Source organism: Grampus griseus (genome assembly GCF_964374135.1).
Source record: "Grampus griseus genome assembly, chromosome: X".
NCBI lineage: Eukaryota > Metazoa > Chordata > Mammalia > Artiodactyla > Delphinidae > Grampus > Grampus griseus.
In genome coordinates, this window is record NC_138999.1 from 101,573,861 (window position 1) to 101,593,007 (window position 19,147).

The 19,147-nt window shown below is 40.4% G+C and overlaps 1 protein-coding gene across 1 annotated transcript in view; it reads left to right on the plus strand.

The window, feature by feature from the left end:
• Nucleotides 1–19,147, plus strand: part of DOCK11 (dedicator of cytokinesis 11) — a gene marked incomplete at its 5' end in the record, with an annotated part of 190,438 nt that overhangs the window by 142,703 nt on the left and 28,588 nt on the right. Inside the window, 4 exons of the mRNA XM_082680876.1 lie at nucleotides 6,126–6,308; nucleotides 8,530–8,643; nucleotides 10,932–11,147; nucleotides 11,235–11,292. Of these exons, the coding sequence (XP_082537002.1) occupies nucleotides 6,126–6,308; nucleotides 8,530–8,643; nucleotides 10,932–11,147; nucleotides 11,235–11,292 (571 nt within the window). The remainder of the gene's footprint in view (nucleotides 1–6,125; nucleotides 6,309–8,529; nucleotides 8,644–10,931; nucleotides 11,148–11,234; nucleotides 11,293–19,147) is intronic.

Sequence of the window (19,147 nt, forward strand, 5' to 3'; positions counted from 1 at the left end):
TAATTCTATTGATTTGAGTCTTCTCCGTTTTTTAATGGTTTATCAATTTTGTTTATCTTCTCAAAGAACCAGCTTTTAGTTTTATTGATCTTTGCTATCGTTTCCTTCATTTCTTTTTCATTTATTTCTGCTCTGATCTTTATGATTTCTTTCCTTCTGCTAACTTTGGGGTTTTTTTGTTCTTCTTTCTCTAATTGCTTTAGGTGCAAGGTTAGGTTGTTTATTCGAGATGTTTCCTGTTTCTTAAGGTGGGCTTGTATTGCTATAAACTTCCCTCTTAGAACTGCTTTTTCTGCATCCCATAGGCTTTGGGTCATCATGTCTCTATTGTCATTTGTTTCTAGGTATTTTTTGATTTCCTCTTTGATTTCTTCAGTGATCACTTCGTTATTAAGTAGTGTATTATTTAGCCTCCACGTGTTTGTATTTTTTACAGATCTTTTCCTGTAATTGATGTCTAGTCTCATAGCGTTGTGGCCGGAAAAGATACTTGATACAATTTCAATTTTCTTAAATTTATCAAGGCTTGATTTGTGACCCAAGATATGATCTATCTTGGAGAATGTTCCATGAGCACTTGAGAAAAATGTGTATTCTGTTGTTTTTGGATGGAATGTCCTATAAATGTCGATTAAGTCCATCTTGTTTAATGTATCATTTAAAGCTTGTGTTTCCTTATTTATTTTCATTTTGGATGATCTGTCCATTGGTGAAAGTGGGGTGTTAAAGTCCCCTACTATGAATGTGTTACTGTCGATTTCCCCTTTTATGGCTGTTAGTATTTGCCTTATGTATTGAGGTGCTCCTGTGTTGGGTGCATAAATATTTACAGTTGTTATATCTTCTTCTTGGATCAATCACTTGGTCATTATGTAGTGTCCTTCTTTGTCTCTTCTAATAGTCTTTATTTTAAAGTCTATTTTGTCTGATATGAGAATTGCTACTCCAGCTTTCTTTTGGTTTCCATTTGCATGGAATATCTTTTTCCATCCCCTTACTTTCAATCTGTATGTTTCTCTAGGTCTGAAGTGGGTCTCTTGTAGACAGCATATATAAGGGTCTTGTTTTTGTATCCATTCAGCCAATCTTTGTCTTTTGGTGGGAGCATTTAGTCCATTTACATTTAAGGTAATTATCGATATGTATGTTCCTATTCCCATTTTCTTAATTGTTTTCTGTTCATTATTGTAGGTCTTTTCCTTCTCTTGTGTTTCTTGCCTAGAGAAGATCCTTTAGCATTTGTTGTAAAGCTGGTTTGGTGGTGCTGAACTCTCTCAACTTTTGCTTGTCTGTAAAGGTTTTAATTTCTCCATCAAATGTGAATGAGATCCTTGCTGGGTAGAGTAATCTTGGTTGCAGGTTTTTCTCCTTCATCATTTTAAATATGTCCTGCCAGTCCCTTCTGGCTTGCACAGTCTCTGCTGAAAGATCAGCTGTTAACCTTATGGGGATTCCCTTGTGTGTTATTTGTTGTTTTTCCCTTGCTGCTTTTAATATGCTTTCTTTGTATTTAATTTTTGACAGTTTGATTAATATGTGTCTTGGCGTATTTCTCCTTGGATTTATCCTGTATGGGACTCTCTGTGCTTCCTGGACTTGATTAACTATTTCCTTTCCCATATTAGGGAAGTTTTCAACTATAATCTCTTCAAATATTTTCTCAGTCCCTTTCTTTTTCTCTTCTTCTTCTGGGACCCCTATAATTCAAATGTTGGTGCATTTAATGTTGTCCCAGAGGTCTCTGAGACTGTCCTCAGTTCTTTTCATTCTTTTTTCTTTATTCTGCTCTGCAGTAGTTATTTCCACTATTTTATCTTCAGGTCACTTATCTGTTCTTCTGCCTCAGTTATTCTGCTATTGATCCCATCTAGAGTATTTTTAATTTCATTTATTGTGTTGTTCATCATTGTTTGTTTCATCTTTAGTTCTTCTCGGTCCTTGTTAAATGTTTCTTGCATTTTGTCTATTCTATTTCCAAGATTTTGGATCATCTTTACTATCGTTATTCTGAGTTCTTTTTCAGGTAGACTGCCTATTTCCTCTTCATTTGTCAGGTCTGGTGGGTTTTTATCTTGCTCCTTCATCTGCGGTGTGTTTTTCTGTCTTCTCATTTTGCTTAACTTACTGTGTTTGGGGTCTCCTTTTTGCAGGCTGCAGGTTCGTAGTTCCCGTTGCTCTTGGTGTCTGTCCCCAGTGGCTAAAGTCGGTTCAGTGGGTTGTGTAGGCTTCCTGGTGGAGGGGACTAGTGCCTGCGTTCTGGTGGATGAGGCTGTATCTTGTCTTTCTGGTGGGCATGTCCATGTCTGGTGCTGTGTTTTGGGGTATCTGTGGCCTTATTATGATTTTAGGCAGCCTCTCTGCTAATGGATGGAGTTGTGCTCCTGTCTTGCTAGTTGTTTGGCATAGGGTGTCCAGCACTGTAGCTTGCTTGTCGTTGAGTGAAGCTGGGTGCTGGTGTTGAGATGGAGATCTCTGGGAGATTTTCGCCATTTGATACTATGTGGAGCTGGGAGGTCTCTTGTGGACCAGTGTCCTGAAGTTGGCTCTCCCACCTCAGAGGCACAGCTCTGACTCCTGGCTGCAGCACCAAGAGCCTTTCATCCACACTGCTCAGAATAAAAGGGAGAAAAAGTAGAAAGAAAGAGAGAGAGAGAGGGAGGGAGGAGGGAAGGAAGGAAAGAAAGAAAGAAGATAAAGTAAGTAAAATAAAATAAAGTTATGAGAGGGAGGGAGGGAGGAGGGGAGGAAGGAAAGAAAGAAAGAAGATAAAGTAAGTAAAATAAAATAAAGTTATTAAAATAAAAAATAATTATTAAGAAAAAAAATTTTTAAGAAGAAAACAACAAAAAAAACGGACGGATAGAACCCTAGGACAAATGGTGGAAGCAAAGCTATACGGACAAAATCTCACACAGAAGCATACACATACACACTCACAAAAAGAGGAAAAGGGGAAAAAAATCATAAATCTTCCTCTCAGAGTCCCCCTCCTCAATTTGGGATGATTCGTTGTCTATTCAGGTATTCCACAGATGCAGGTACATCAAGTTGGTTGTGGACCTTTTAATCCGCTGCTCCTGAGGCTGCTGGGAGAGATTTCCCTTTCTCTTCTTTGTTCTCACAGCTCCCAGGGGCTCAGCTTTGGATTTGGCCCCGCCTCTGCGTGTAGGTCACCGGAGTGCGTCTATTCTTCGCTCAGACAGGACGGGGTTAAAGGAGCCGCTGATTCGGGGTCTCTGGCTCACTCAGGCTGGGGGGAGGGAGGGGCACGGATGCGGGGCGAGCCTGCGGTGGCAGAGGCCAACATGACATTGCACCAGCCTGAGGCGCGCCATGCGTTCTCCCGGGAGAGTTGTCCCTGGATCCCGTGACCCTGGCAGTGGCGGGCTGCACAGGCTCCCCGGAAGGGAGGTGTGAATAGTGACCTGTGCTCGCACACAGGCTTCTTGGTGGCGGCGGCAGCAGCCTTGGCGTCTCATGCCGGTCTCTGGGGTCCGTGCTTTTAGCCGCGGCTCGCGCCCGTCTCTGGAGCTCCTTTAAGCAGCGCTCTTAATCCCCTCTCCTCGCGCACCAGGAAACAAAGAGGGAAGAAAAAGTCTCTTGCCTCTTCGGCAGGTTCAGACTTTTACCCGGACTCCCTCCTGGCTAGCCGTGGTGCACTAACTCCCTGCAGGCTGTGTTCACACTGCCAACTCCAGTCCTCTCTGTAATACAGTTTTTTGGATAAAGAAATAAATGGAAAACTGAGTTCAGTGCAAGCATGTTACGAGAAACTAAGGGAAAGAGATTCAGAAATAATTCATTTAACGAACAGTTACTGGGTAGGTACTTACTGATGTCAGATATTGTTTCAGGGATACAGTCCGAGGGTTTACTGTCCAGGAGAGGGGAACACACACACACATTGATGCACATCCACAAATACCATTAGTCTAAAAGAAGTCTATACAGAGAACTGAGGGTGAATAGGAGAAGGACGGGAAACACTAATTTAGCAAAAGTTTCTCTGCAGCACTGGAGTTAGGATTTAGTATGGACTCAGCAAGAGATGAGACTGAAGAGGTCGATGGGGACCAGATGATTATGTCCTCATCTTAGGAGTTAGACTTCATCTTTTAGGTATCAGGGAGCATGAAAGCACCATAATTAGATTTTTATTAAGAAAACTGTTGCGGGTGGGGGAAAATCTCTTTAAAAAGTAGCCTGGAAGCCTAGTCTCTGCCTTCATGAAGCTTTCAGTGGGTAAGGAGGGTGGGGCAGAAAATAAACAAGTAAATAAAACAGTAATTGTCACAAATTCTAGGAAGGAACCAAGGTGTTGAGATAGAGAATAATGATTTGTGGGAGTTACCTTACTTTAGATAGGTTTGTCACTTTTAAAATGAGACCTGAAATATGAAAAGGCGCCAGCTGTTTGAAAAGCGTAAGGAAGAACATTCTAGGGAGAAGCACAAGCATGTGCAAGGGCCTGGAGTTGGGATAGAGCTTGAAATTCTGGGAACTGCAAGGCCCGGTTTAGCTGGAATGTAGGGAGAAAAACAACATAGAAGGGGATGGAAGAGGAATCTATAGAGGAGATGAGAGGGAGCGGTCACAGAAGCAGGAAAAAAGGCAGGAGAGAAGGATATCATGGAAGCCACAGGAGAAAAGAGTCTCAGCATTATTATGCAGTACAGAGTGGTCTAATAAGATAAGGTGGAAAGGGAGTCCTTGGGAATTGGCAGTTACAAGGTCATTGATGATTTTGGTCATTGCCCACTCAGAGAAGTGATGTAGGTAGAAGTCTTCTTTTTTTTTTTTTTAAAGTCAGGAGATGTCACATTAAAGTCTCCTTTTTTAAAAAAATTATTTATTTAGTTAGTTAATTTTTGGTTGTGTCGGGTCTTAGTTGCAGCACGCGGACTCTCTAGTTGAGGCGCGCGAGCTCAGTAGTTGTGGTGCGTGGGCTTAGTTGCCCTGCAGCATATGGAATCCTAGTTCCCCGACCAGGGATCAAACCCACGTCCCCTGCATTGGAAGGCGGATTCTTTACCACTGGACCACCAGGGAAGTTCCGGTAGAAGACTTCTTACAGCGGATTAACTACACTAAAGCTATGCTTTCCCTTCCTTTATTTTCATACTAGAGTATCTTGCCCAACAAAATTTGGTTTAATCCGGTGAGACTATTGATGAGATCTTTCAATTGCCAACTAGAAAACATTTATTAAACTTTCATTATCTGCATAGCATTGCACTTGGTGTTACGGTGATAAAACGAAGATAGGTTCCTATAATATGGGTTTAAATTCAATATTCCCAAGAAATAATTTTGCAAGGGTGGCCCTCTAGCTTCACACTCCCTGAGAAACATCCATTGTGTGCCCTGGAGTAGCTTACTACTTGCTTCCCTAGACATGTAAGCATGGAAGATTGTAATAAGCCTATGTTATACGTATAGTTTATTTTCCACAAAACAGAGTGAATATGTTCTCAAGGTAGCAGCCGCTTGCCTGTTTTGAGAATTAGTTACTTTTTTTACTCTTTTTCTATGCCAACATGTGTTTTGATCAACAGTTTATGAATAGAGGATGCACATGTTTATGTTTGTGTGTGTACACTTCATCTATACCTCATTTTGTTTAAAGATCAACTTTATTTGCTGAATAGATGCCTGGTATAATTTTCTCAGCATTTGGAAGTTCATAATATAAGGAACTGTTTAAATATAAAGCAAAAGAGTAAGTAATGCAGATTGTCCTAACCATTTTTAAGGCCCAAATTGAGACCCATCAATCATTCATCATTTCAGTCATTCATTAACTTAATACATATTACTGAGAACCTACTCATCTTCTTTTCCAGACCATTATGAGCTTTTCTTAGATCCGTAGCACTTATAGTCAGTACCTCACATTTTTGTAGAGACTTGTATACTGACTTGCATCGTTCTGTCATTAGTACATGCTGGTCTTTATGTTTTTAACTAGTTTGGGTTCTCCAGAGCGGAGCCCTAGCCTTATGTTGATTTTGTATCCTCAAAGCACCCAGCATAGTTGTAGGTGAGAATATAGTAGGCACTTGGTAGTTGATTGGCTTTTATGATTGGGTTTTCAGATACTTACTTATGTTTTTCCTGTTCTTTAGTTTCCCTCAGCCTTTTTCAAAGGAAGGGTAAACATGTGTGCTGCATTTTGCTATGAGGTTTTAAAGTGCTGCACATCAAAGATTAGCTCAACCAGGAATGAAGCCTCTGCACTTTTGTATCTTCTGATGAGAAACAACTTTGAGTATACCAAAAGGAAAACCTTTTTGAGGACACATCTGCAGGTCAGTGAAAACCAAAGCTCCTCTTCTTTCTTCTATTCAATCTTTAGCCTCTATGTCAAGATCTAGAGCTACCCAATCCAGTACAATAGCTATTAGCCACAGGTGGCCATTTAGCACTTGAAATGTAGCTAGTCTGAATTCAGATCTCCTGTAAATATAGAATACACATTGGCTTTTGAAGACTAAGTACAAAGAAGTAAAATATCTCAATTGTTTTATATTGACTGTATGTTGAAATGATATTCTGGATATATTGGGGTAAGTAAAATAAATTAAAATTCACTTGTGTCTTTTTACTTTTTCATGTGGCTACTGGACAATTTCAGATTACACATGTGACTCAGATCATACCTCTGTTGGGCAGCACTACTCTACAGCATAGGTGTTAAGAGCATAGATTCCAGATTCCAGGACTATCACACACTGTGACCTTAGCAAGGGCTTCCTTAGCCTCTCGGTGCCTCAGTTGCCTCATATGTAAAATAGTGGTAAATATCCCTACCTACCTCGTAAGGTTGTGGTGAGGATTAAACGAGATGATTAAGTAACAAACAAAGCACTTGTACTTTTCATGTTCCAGCATGCCCAGTTAGTAAAAAAAATGAGAGAAGTCTCAAGGTTTAGTAGAAAGCATGGACTTTGGAATTGGACCTACCTGGGCTTAAATCATAGCTCGGCTACTTACTTACTTATGTGACCCTAGGCAAGATACTCAATTTGTCTTAACTCTTTGCCTCATCTGTAAAATGAGGCCAAGTATGTTTCACCTTGCAGGGTTATCATGAGGGTTAAAAATAAAGTGTGTATGGTGCCTGGCACATAATAGACACTGAGTACGTGGCAGTTTTTCAGCGTCTCCATGTTTTTTAGCTTATCTGGTGAAACAACTCTCTGAATTAAACAACAATTGGGACTTCTTGGCAGTAGCCCTCTTCGTAATATGGGAAATGCTTGGTCATATTTCTGTCTTCACTGCCTTGGTCTGGCCCGTTGCAGTTGTTTATTGGAGACTGGGTTATAAATGAGGAAACAGCCATAAGCAGCTTTTTAGAAACGTCGTCAGTGATGTGAAAATCTGATAGAAGTATATGCTTCCTGTAAAAATCTTCTATATAGTTACTTTTGGGTACTAGGGCCAGCATTATATGTTAGGGTGTCTAATATTTGCTTTCATAGAGGTGTCACTTGAGTACCATCTTCCCCCAAAACATTTCTGCAATTAGTGTTCTGGTGTATCTGAAAATTCCCCAGTAGGGTCCATTCTTCTGGGTTAAAACAGCAATGTTTCTCAAGTCCTTTATTCAAATATAAATGAATTAATAAATGTGCAGACGTAGAACCAGGTTCTAAGTGGTCGATAAAGTGGTTAAGTAGTAGTATTGTGATTATGATCTCTTTAATCCTCATAACAGCTCTATAAAGTAGGTATTGTTATCATCCCCATATTGCAAATGAGGAAAGTGAGGCACAGGAGGGGTAGTTAACTTTCTCAAACCCACTCAGTGAATAATGGATAAAGTCAAGATTTGAATCTAGGGCAGTTTCACTCAAGAGCCTGCACTCAGCTCCTACAGTATCTTGCTTCTCCAGATCAGGGGTAAAGCGTCCAGCCACTAACACCTTAGCCTGAATCATTTAAGCATTCAACCAAAGGAGCCTGAGAAATTAAAAAGCACCATTATGTTATATTATGCTGCTATCATTATGTAATGTATATGCCATAACATATACTGCTATCTAAACTAGATAGGCCCTAGTCAGAAACAAAGAAGGGAGCTGAGGCGCTGGAGTTGGAAGTCCAGCACACTGAAATAGACTAGTGAAAAGAAATGAGAAACCATCAAGAAAAAGGTCATTTATTCCCAACTTTGCCATAGCTACTACGTAGCAGGCATATTGAAAGTAGAGACCTGACCACCATTGTATTAGTTCACTAATTATGAAAACAGTTTTAGATCTAGCTGTGCCATGAGTTTGGAAGGTTTTTCACATCTAACCAAGAAAAGTCCCAATAAAATTTGTAATTAGGAACCTCTGAAGTTGCTGTTTCAACAGAAGAGTTTAAACCCCTCATGTATGAAGAAAATAGATTTTGATGGAACTATGTAGGATCTTCAAAAGAAGAATTTCATATGAGTGCTTATAGGTTTGTACAATGATGAAAATAAGCAGCATTTGTGCAAAAGACATTTGAAAAAATGGTGTTTGCTTCTTCCCACAGATTATCATTGCTGTAAGCCAGCTGATAGCTGATGTAGCACTCAGCGGAGGATCAAGATTTCAGGAGTCTTTATCCATTATCAGTAATTTTGCAAATAGTGACAGACCTATGAAGGTATGTTCTCACTTCAAGTAAAAAGTTAGAACTACGTTCACTGTCAGGGAAGCTTACACTCCTCAAGTTAAACTGTGTGTTGGATTTACAATTTTTATATAGTGTAGAGTTTATAGAATGTGAGCTTCACAAGTCAAAGCTTTGTCTTGTATACCACTGCACCTCTAGCACCTAGAACACTGCCTGGTACACAGTGGATATTCAATATTATTTGAATGGATGGATCAATGGCTATACTGTGTATACATAGTTATGATAGGATTCCAATTTTTTTCTGGGCTTGATTTTTAAACTTGCTCAGAAAAGAAATGGGTCCTTTCTTAACAGTTGTTACCATTTATAAGATTGGTTAATTAAGCATTGAGTTTGAAATTTCACAAAACCTCACTTATTAGAGTAGCTAACAGCTGCCTGATCCTTTGCCAGCAGATAAGGAGTGGCACAGAAGGGATTCCTTATTTGATGCTTTTCTGAGTTTAAAGAATCATCTGTTAACTGGGGCTTACCAGAGATACTTATTGGCAAATCCAAGTCCAAGGCTGTCATTCTTAGGCACCAGCTGGCTGAGGCCAAACCCAAGACCCTGACCACCATTCCTCTTTCCAAGCTATATGCTTAAAACCTATAACATTGTGAAAATTCATTTTTTGTTTTGTTGCATGGAGAGCAGGTTCTGATCTTCAGTGATGCATGCGTACAAGGGAAGAAGAATCCTTTGCCAGTAGAGAACTTTTCCTCCCCGAGGAATCATCCCTATTCTTGGGAAAAGTCATCTTTCAGCATAATTTGACAATTTGTGTAAAATCTGGAAAAAAAAAAAAAGCCCACAGTCACAGCATACTTAATGTTTGGGATGTGTCGAATCTTTGTACCAAAAAATATTCCCATAGGAATGTTGCTGAAACTGAAAAAAACACTGAGTAGTGCCAGCCATTGTCAGGCTGGGAAAGTTTGCTTTTCAGCCAGTGCTGGTTCCTCGGGAGATCAGTATATGCTTCAACTAATCCCATGAGCACAGAAAAAGCTTATGTCATTTAGGACTTTTTTACTTATACCCTAAGAGTTTATTTTTACCAGTTCTTACCATCCTTAATTCCATGTTACGTAAAAGTTGGGTTAGCAACTTTTTCAAAGTAAATGGGGTCTGTTTTAGCCCTCCTTGATAGGAAATCTTTTTCATGACTCATTTCTGAAATGACTTAGTTTTATCCTGGTAGGGAAGTCATTACCAATAAACTCTAGTACAACAAAGTATAGCTTTCTCCCAGTAAATGGAATCTCTATTAATGTATAAGAAGAGACTTTACATATATAATTATTTTTAAAAGTCATCTTTAAAGAAGGCACTTTTAAAAATAATTTTCTCCACATTTGGTTATATTCACATTGAAAGGCTCCCAAAGCCCTGTACCTGTCCCTTACTCATCTTCTCTGAATCCTACAAATAATTGTGATTACTCCAGTGGGGTTAATAGGAAGCAATAGGACTTCCTTAATAGTGCCCAAGATAAAGAGGAAACTCGAACTTCGTGTTTTTGGGTACAGACACGTTGAGAGAAGTTAATGATCTCTTTAAACTCTTCAGAGTGTTCTGTGATTCATAAACTCTTATTTGCATAATTGGAAATTTTCGCAGTACGGTTTTCACCTTAGTGTATATGGTAGTTGGTAGATGGGATAAGTATGCTTGTCGGTATGGAAGAGTGACTAAGATCACTAGCTTTGGAGCCAAACTGCCTGGGTGTAAATCCTGTCTCTACCACTTACCAACTGCAAGACTTTGGCCAAACTACTTAACTGCTGTGTAGCTCGGTTTTCCATTGGTAAAATGAATTATAATAGTACTTAATTCATAAGGTTGTTATAAAATTTAAAACATGTAAAGCACCTAGGCCACTGCCTGGTGCATAGTAAGCTGTCAATTTTTAGTTACTGTTGTAACTAAAATTACACAATAAAAGTGAATATAGATTACACTCATAGCTGTAGAATTCACGGTGGAGGAGCTGGGGTTCAAAGCCAGGTAGACTGGCTCCAAAGTCCGTGCTTTTATGTATTATGAATATACTGCCCTCAAACTCATTGCTTGAAGCCTGAGCTAGTGAGATATATTTTAAAGAATTAATTTAAAACTCTTTAGGCAAGCTACATGCCAAGAACCAAGAACCAAATACCAAGATCTCTAACAAGGGGTAAAAGTTGTGTGTTATTCCCAGGATTGGATGCCTAGGCTTAGAGCGCACTGGTAATATTGATAAACATGTCTTTTTTGTTTGTTTTGATATTAGGCAACTGCTTTTCCCACAGAAGTTAAAGACTTGACCAAGAGAATCCGTACTGTTCTTATGGCCACTGCTCAAATGAAGGAGCATGAGAAAGACCCCGAAATGCTAATTGATCTCCAGTATAGCTTAGCCAAGTCCTATGCAAGTACCCCAGAGCTCAGGAAAACCTGGCTTGATAGCATGGCAAAGATTCATATAAAAAATGGAGATTTTTCAGAGGTGACTACTTATGGCTTTGTTCTAAACACAACCCTGCAAAACCCTGGAGCGCAATCTGACAGTTCTTTCTTTGTCATCCTTTTTCAGGCAGCAATGTGTTATGTCCATGTAGCAGGTTTGGTTGCAGAGTTTCTTCATCGAAAAAGTAAGGCATTTCTGTTCTTAGAGATGGGGAGGACTTCAGTTAGCACAAGAATTTTTATCTTTGTAGCTTGCACCTGTGAATGTGATATGATTGAGCTCTGAAAAATGTGTTTATACCTTTAGCCTTATTCACTGTTAAACAGAAGTTGTTATAAAAGAAAACGGGATTGTTCATTTGCCTTCTGCTTTCATTAAGAGTACAAGAATAAGCTAAATAGTACAGGGCCAGGCCTGATGCCCAGTGTTTATTCTCCAAGACTGTCTCCCTGGAAGACTGCCACAAATGAAATTCTCAGGGCTTATGAGAGGCCCTGGATAATACACACCACTTATTTTCCCCTATCTGCCTCAACTTTACCAACAACTGCCCACAAATTAGATCTCTACAGCCACTTTAGTGCAACAATATCTTGGTATTAAAAGGGAGTTGGCACATCAGCAAGATGGCCTTATAAGATGTCCCTCGTTTGTATACCCATCTCAACAACAATTTGGCATCCCTACATGGACGTAAGTGCCTTTGTGGGAGTTGTGGGATCCAGCACCACATGCCAAGGGACCTGGGAGGAATTTTACCCACCCATGCATCAGGTAATAGGCAGACAGATCTGTGTCCTGTCTGTGGACCCTGCAGTGGCCTATGAGCTGCCTCCAGCCCCTCTCAGCTGCAGTCCGGGATCCCCTGGAGAACACTGTCTTTAGATAATCACCCACAGATGAGGGAGCCTTGGGGGAAGTCCAGAAGTCCAGTGGAGAAGTTCCAGCGTGCTGTCGGAGCAAAAATTATACAAGTTTGAATACACTGGAGAGGATAAGAGGAACAGTTTGATTTCACTCGTGTCACCCTTTCCCCAAGGTGGCACAGCTCAGTGCCAAGAGAGACTTTCTCACCGTGATTTCTTCTGCAGGGAAAAGTGAGAGCATGTGAGTGGGTACTGCCTTTCCCAGCAGTGCAGATGTTGCCAAAGAGGCCCATTTCTCTCCTGCCCCATCGAGTGTACTGAGTCATGAACTGAATGAGTGGGGGGCAGGAAGAGGCTGGGAGCGCAGCAGATCGGACTTAGAGGGCATTACAGGGACACAGATCCTACTAACCGCATCACAGACTCCATCAAAAAGCCCACCAACAAATTGCTGGAGACATTTAGCCTGTGGATCCCACCCAGCTGGCCCACAGGCACCCCTGGTGCTCCACGCGCCTCAACCACATACTGTAGCTGGATCTCTGTGCGTGCTCCTGAAGGCAGATGGCTAGTGAGCATGTGCAGAAAACCAGCCAGAATCGGTGGGCCAGGGAGAGACCACAAGCTTGAACTTTAGAATCACCCTTGGGAGATCAAATGGGAGGCTGTTAGCACCTGGCCTGGTGTATTGCATGATGGAGAAAAGACATACACGCTTAAGAATTCTGTCATAAGAGGGAGCGAGAACCGTGGAGCAGGTGTATCCATAGCAGGGCTGTGAAAGCCTCAGAATCCCCAGCAGGACAGATGGAAAGTTGTTCTCTCCTAAAATCAGTCAGTAAAGTTGGTTGGAGGTAACTGCTACTTCAAATGTGAAGATAGCAATGGAAGACTTCAAGGAACATGAGAAATGAAGGAAACATGACACCACCAAAGGATCACAATAATCTCGTAGTAACCAAACTCAAAGACATGGAGATCTGCAATTTATCTAATAACGAATTCAAAATAGCTGTTCTAAGGAAGCTCAGTGAGCCACAATAAAACAGAAAATTCAACAAAATCAGGAAAATACACGAACAAAATGAGAAGTTAAACAGAGATAGAAATCTCACAAAAAAGGACCAAACACATTCTGGAGCTGAAGAATACAATGAATGAAGTGAAAAAACCGCAGTAGAGAGTATTAACAACAGAATGGATCAAGCAGAAGAAACAATCTGAATTAGAAGACCGGACTTTTGAAATTATCCAGTCAGAGGAGAAAAAAAAATGAAAAAGAGTGAAGAAAGCCTATGTGATCTATGGGATACTATCAGCAGAAACCTTACAGGCCAGGAGAGAGTGGGATGAGATTTTCAAAGTGCTGAAAGAAAAAAAACAACAACTGCCAACCAAGAATACTCCATCCAGCAAAGTTGTCCTTCAGAAATGGACAGATGAAGGCTTTCCCAGGCAAAAGCTGAGGGAGTCCATCACCACTAGACCTGTCTTCCAAGAAATGCTGAAAAAAGTTCTTCAAGCTGAAATGAAAGGATGCTTATTAATAACATGAAAACATATGAAATGTATCCATATGAATGGATAAAGAAGACATGGCACATATAATCAATGGAAAGAAGGAAATCCTGCCACTTGGGACAAAATGGATGGAGCTTGAGGGCATTATGTTAAGTGAAATAAGTCAGAGAAAGACAAATAGTGTATGATCTCACTTACACGTGGAATCTTAGAAAGCCAAATTTGTAGAAACAGAAAGTAGAATGGTGGTAGCCAGGGGTAGCGGAAATGGGGTAATTTTGGTCAAAGGGTACAAACTTCCACTTAAAAGATGAGTAAGTTCTGGATATCTAATGTACATAGTGATTATAGTTAACAGTACTGTGGTATATACTTGAAAGTTGCTAAGAGTATAGATCTGAAATGTTCTCACTCCCCCCAAAATGGTAATTATGTGTGGTGATAAACACTACTGTGGTAATCATTTCACAATATATACATGTATCGAATCAACACATACACCTTAAACTTACGCTGTGTGGGATATCAATTATGTCTCAGTAGAGCTGGGGCTGGTTGCAGGGGTGGAAGGGGGCCACAAAAAGGAGTCATGGTCTTGAAGGGCTCAGGATCCAGCAAGTCTAATTCAGGAATCTTCCTGAAAGCGTCCCTTTCCAAAATTAGTATTGTTGACTGTTGTACTTAAATAGTAAAACAGTTGAGTTAGGTTTAAAAATTGATTGGCAATGGACATTGCAAAGAAATCTCCCGCTATCTATCACAATTGCCAAGCTATTTCCTTGAATGCAGTCAAATGAATGACATTTGGGCAGAATGAAACCATCTTGTGGGAGTCACATCGCTGCGGTTTTGGCTCTGAGAACACTACCATGTTTTGTTTTGTTTTTTAATTCCAGAATTCCTACAGTTAACTATGTATCTTTCTTCCCAGATAGCATGACTAAAATGTAGATTCATTTTAAATTTAACACTTTCTGTTTGATACTGAATTTCTTTTGAACAATCCATATTTTGAAATTGGTATACTCTAGTATTCTCTTTTTAGTACATAGTGGTTTCAACATGGAGAATGGGATTAATTATCAGAAGAAGGCCTTGTTTGAGGGTTTTTTTCCTACATCACCGGTATGCCTGAGAAATTGCAGTAAAAACACATATTGAAATTGCACACCTGCAGTTGCAAAAAACTAACAAATATGAGAGCCCTAAACATGGTACTAAATAAAGTTTTAGGTGTGTCTTTCAGGTATATCAGGTTAATATAATCTCATCTTTTTCAGTAGTAGAAATCTGAAATAAGAGTTTTTTGTCTACTGAGTATAAACCCTTTATATATTGAAAATAGTTAAATGTATTAAAGTACTTCCTTAGAATTTTTTTCACAAGTGCAGAGACCTTAAAACTAAGCAAAAATCAAGAATTATTAATCTCCATTATCAGTTCTTAAGCTTTAGAATTATAACTATAGTATTGGAGAAAATAGCAACTTAAATATTGCTGTGGGTTTTTTTTGGACATTAGCTTGAGGCAGCTAGCCTGAACATCAAACAATGTGACATGTTTCAACAAGTGGAAACAGTGCTTTTAACTAGTCATTTAAGCATTTATTTCATAATACCTTCAAGGTTTTTTTTAGAATTTATCCTTCACAGAAATCAAAGAGCCCTTCTCTGAGTAGGAAAAAAATGATGTTTTGCATTTTAAACAAAAAATAATGTTAAAGGGCTTCCCTGGTGGCGCAGTAGTTGGGAGTCCGCCTGCCGATGCAGGGGACGCGGGTTCGTGCCCCGGTCCGGGAAGATCCCACGTGCCGCGGAGCGGCTGGGCCCGTGAGCCATGGCCGCTGAGCCTGCGCGTCTGGAACCTGTGCTCTGCGACGGGAGAGGCCACAACAGTGAGAGGCCCGCGTACCGCAAAAAAAAAAAATAATAATAATGTTAAATATAGGAGAGGTTTACATATTTATTTATAGGTGCCATCTATTTTTAAGCCTGGAAAATTCTACTCAAACTAGAAAATCGTATTCTAAAATGGTGGCAGTAGTAAAATCCTCAGGACTTCCCCCCTTAGCTTCAATCGTGCCAATGATCGAAAACACCTGATTTTGCTAATTAGCTGATTCAGCTGTGATAGTTATACCCAGGTGGACCACTGATGTTAAAACAGAAGTTAAAAACTTAATCTGTTAACCTGTCATTCAGTCTGAGAAATCCATGATCTAGATAAGACCTGGATATTCACAGAGTAAATAGAAGTACGTTTGAGTGCAGGACTGAAGAAAAAAGTTTTATTTATACTTAAGACACACTTATTTAACAAAAATAATTGAGCAGTTGTAGAGCCCTGTGTTTTCTATCAAGTGTCCTTGCTAATGAAGACAAAATCTTTGACGTATCGATTGCCAGAATTTTTCTGTTTTCTCAAAGTCCTGTGCCATTTCTCTTGAAGTCATTATAAAGCTTTTTTTTCATCAGGATGGAATGAAATGCTATAGCTGATGCATTGGAGACACATGATTTCCTGTTTAGAGTTTTTAAGAAAAAAAAATAGTTTGTCTCATTGGGTGGTTGCCTAAGCGAGCAAGGAAATGGGCCCCTGGCCTCCAGAGGTGACCACAGAACACCAGTGAGGGCCCATTTCTAGATCCTTTTTTTCATTTTTCAGGCCCTGAACTGAAAGGGAAAGGGGGAGGAGGTGTGCAGTTCTCCCTGTCCCACCGCCACCCTCAGACGTCTTTCAGGCAGCCAGAGTTCCTGCTCTTTGTACCAGAGATCTTAAGGGTCATCATTCTCTTCCCTTTCCCTAAGTTATCTCTAAGTGGTGATACTAGGTGTTAGTTACTCCCACTCCCAAAAATATGTAATAAGGAACAGATCTAAATTTCCTTATTTTTATTTTGTCTGAAAACCTCAAAATGTTCTAGATCTCATTCTCTGGAGCCTAGACTTAGGTACCTCTTCCTCTTCTCTTCCTGAGAGAGTGCACAACTGTTTTCCCCCAGGGAAGACAAGAATCAAGTCTGCATTCTTACACCACCACATAGCATCCGAGGTTCAGCAAAGCTTCAGGCCTGTAGAGCTCCTCCAGCACCCCGGGAAGAGGAATTTCATTTCCCATAGAGTCTGTTCTTTTCATGCCTTATAGGATAATGTTCCCTTCGCCAAGTCTTTATACCCAGGTTCTGATAGCTTAAGTTCTGCAAAGCTTTTTCTTTACCCACTTCCTTCCCAATCACAGCTTTTTCCCTTTTTGCCCTCCGCTTTTACCTCCTATCCCTCTTCTGACCAGCAGTCTTATTTTATCAAGGGTTGAACTGCTTTCCCATCGTCGAAACTCCTCCCTGCTTTTTTCATGGGAGAATTTGTTTTCGAGGTGTAGTGGTCTCTACTTGGACAGTTTGCGTCTTGCTTTCCCTTGGACAGCAATCAGGAATACAGAAGCTACAGCTATGAAGGGCAAAATCAGGAATCCAGGTCACATACCAGAAACATTCAAAGCAGAGCCTCCAAGACCATGTTATGCTACAGAGGGCTACGGGAGAGCCCTCACACACGTGCCTCCCTCTGTTGGGACATATACACTGGCCTAGATTCAGCAACTTGTTTCGTCCGAAACAAGACTAAACTAAACAAGACTAAAGGGAATCAGAATTTTCCCTAAGCATTTTAAAGACCCTAACAAACAAGAGAGTCCTCTTATCATTGGATAGTTTGGTGGGTGTTGATAACTTAAGCAAACAAGGGGATATATAGGCTTTTCTAGCTAGAGATAACGTCATCAGGCATAGGACTCAAGGTAATACACTTAGCAAGAATAGTGGACTCTGACGCTGAAAATCCATAATAGTGGTCTTTACACCAGATGATACACACAGCGAAGTCCAAAAGAAGACCCATAATTTACCCTCCTTCTACTTAAGGTACACCCTGGAAGACTCTTTCCCAAGATGCTTTAGTCTCATCTGATCTCAGGCATAGGAGTGTGCCCCTTTTGTCCTCCCCTAAATCACGGCCTACTAGAGAAACCCTAGATTTGGGAATCACTTAAAGTAATAATATCCTCAGCGTAGACAGGATTTTTCCCCCAGTCGTGGACCTAGCTGCCAGAGGCCTTCAGGGATTGACCCTTTTCTTTGTTAAGGACCACACTATCTCTTCAGTCAAGTTTTGGGGCCCTCTTCCTTAACTGCCTAGCTCTTGACTTCATAGAGGTAATCAAGTGGGACATTTTCTCCTAAATTTCAAAAAGTTCTCCTAATGCACTGCTACTCAGAGTGCCCCATGGACGCAACTGCCAGTCTGAGAATGGTTTCTTACTGGTCCACGACAAGATAAGGAATATTAACCCAAATATAAATCAACTTACGGCACTGAGCATGATGGTTAGTTCAGCTGAATTTGTTTTTTTATAGAAAGACTGTTGAAGAAGGAACTGATGAATTGATTTACATTCTCCTTATCGTGTTGTGATCCAGCCCTGTGAATAGAATTCCCCTAGCAGTCTATATAACAGACCATTTTAGGCATGCTTATCCTCAGAAATGAAACATGCCATGCTCTATCTTCAGTGCCTTTTATTACCTAATTTCTTGGAACAAAAATGGTCCTAAAGTCCATTGGGTCAAAGTAGATCTTATTTTCATTTCTGCCTCTCCTTTTTCTCTAACAGAAATCCACTGACTACTCCCTATGGGTTTCTCCATTTTTGAAAAAGTGCTTCAGAATAACCCCATCTTCCCTTACCAGAATCCCATCTCTCTGTCTCATAGAAGTGTGATGCTGACTTGATACCTCATTTTCTATCAAGCGTCTTACCAGAAGATGTATGTCTAGTTAGCATTCACTTAGACGAGAAGAGTTGTCAAAATCCAAGCCGTGATACATGACCCTTTTTTCCATCAGAATGCTGAGACATCTCCTCAATGTGAGGTTTGGCTTTCCTAAACCTTCCTTCTTCCTTCCCCAACCTCTAACACCAGGAAGCTTACCAAATATTTAGTCGTGAGTAGGTCATCATTTCTGAGCATCACTATTAGAGATGTTGTAGAACAATAGATTGCAAAAGCTGTCCCCTTTGTGACCAGCCATTTTCCACTGCCTAGCAGATTCAGTTATAAGGAAGCCAAAATTTCCTTAACTATAAAATGACAGCGCCCTTAGGGGTAAACGCAGCCAGAGCAGTAGTGTTTGGACATGTTCCTATGTCCAGAGTCTGCAGGGCAACCACGTGGCCTTCTATACCCATACTCTTGCTTGACAGTAACAATTTGGTCCACAATCCTACAGCAGCTGTTCTCAGCTTGAGCTCACTTCCTACTTCCCAGAGGTCCAGCTGCAGTCACTTACTATACGAGCTGCTAGCAATTATTGTATCTTGAGAAAGCTAGTTTATTTATTGGTAGCTTTGTTTGGTAATAATAATTCATTGCACACTTGTTATATGTTAGTTTCTGTTCTAAACACTTTACATTTCATTGAATTCTTATAAGGTAGCTGCTGTTTCTATTTTACAGATGATGGAACTTTTTACAGTCCTAGAGAGATAAACATGTCTGAAATCACACAATTAATGATCGAGCTGGGTCTATCTAACTCCAAAAGCTCTGGTTCTCCCAGCGCCCTATCCTGTTTCTCTAAGGATGCTTCATCCCTG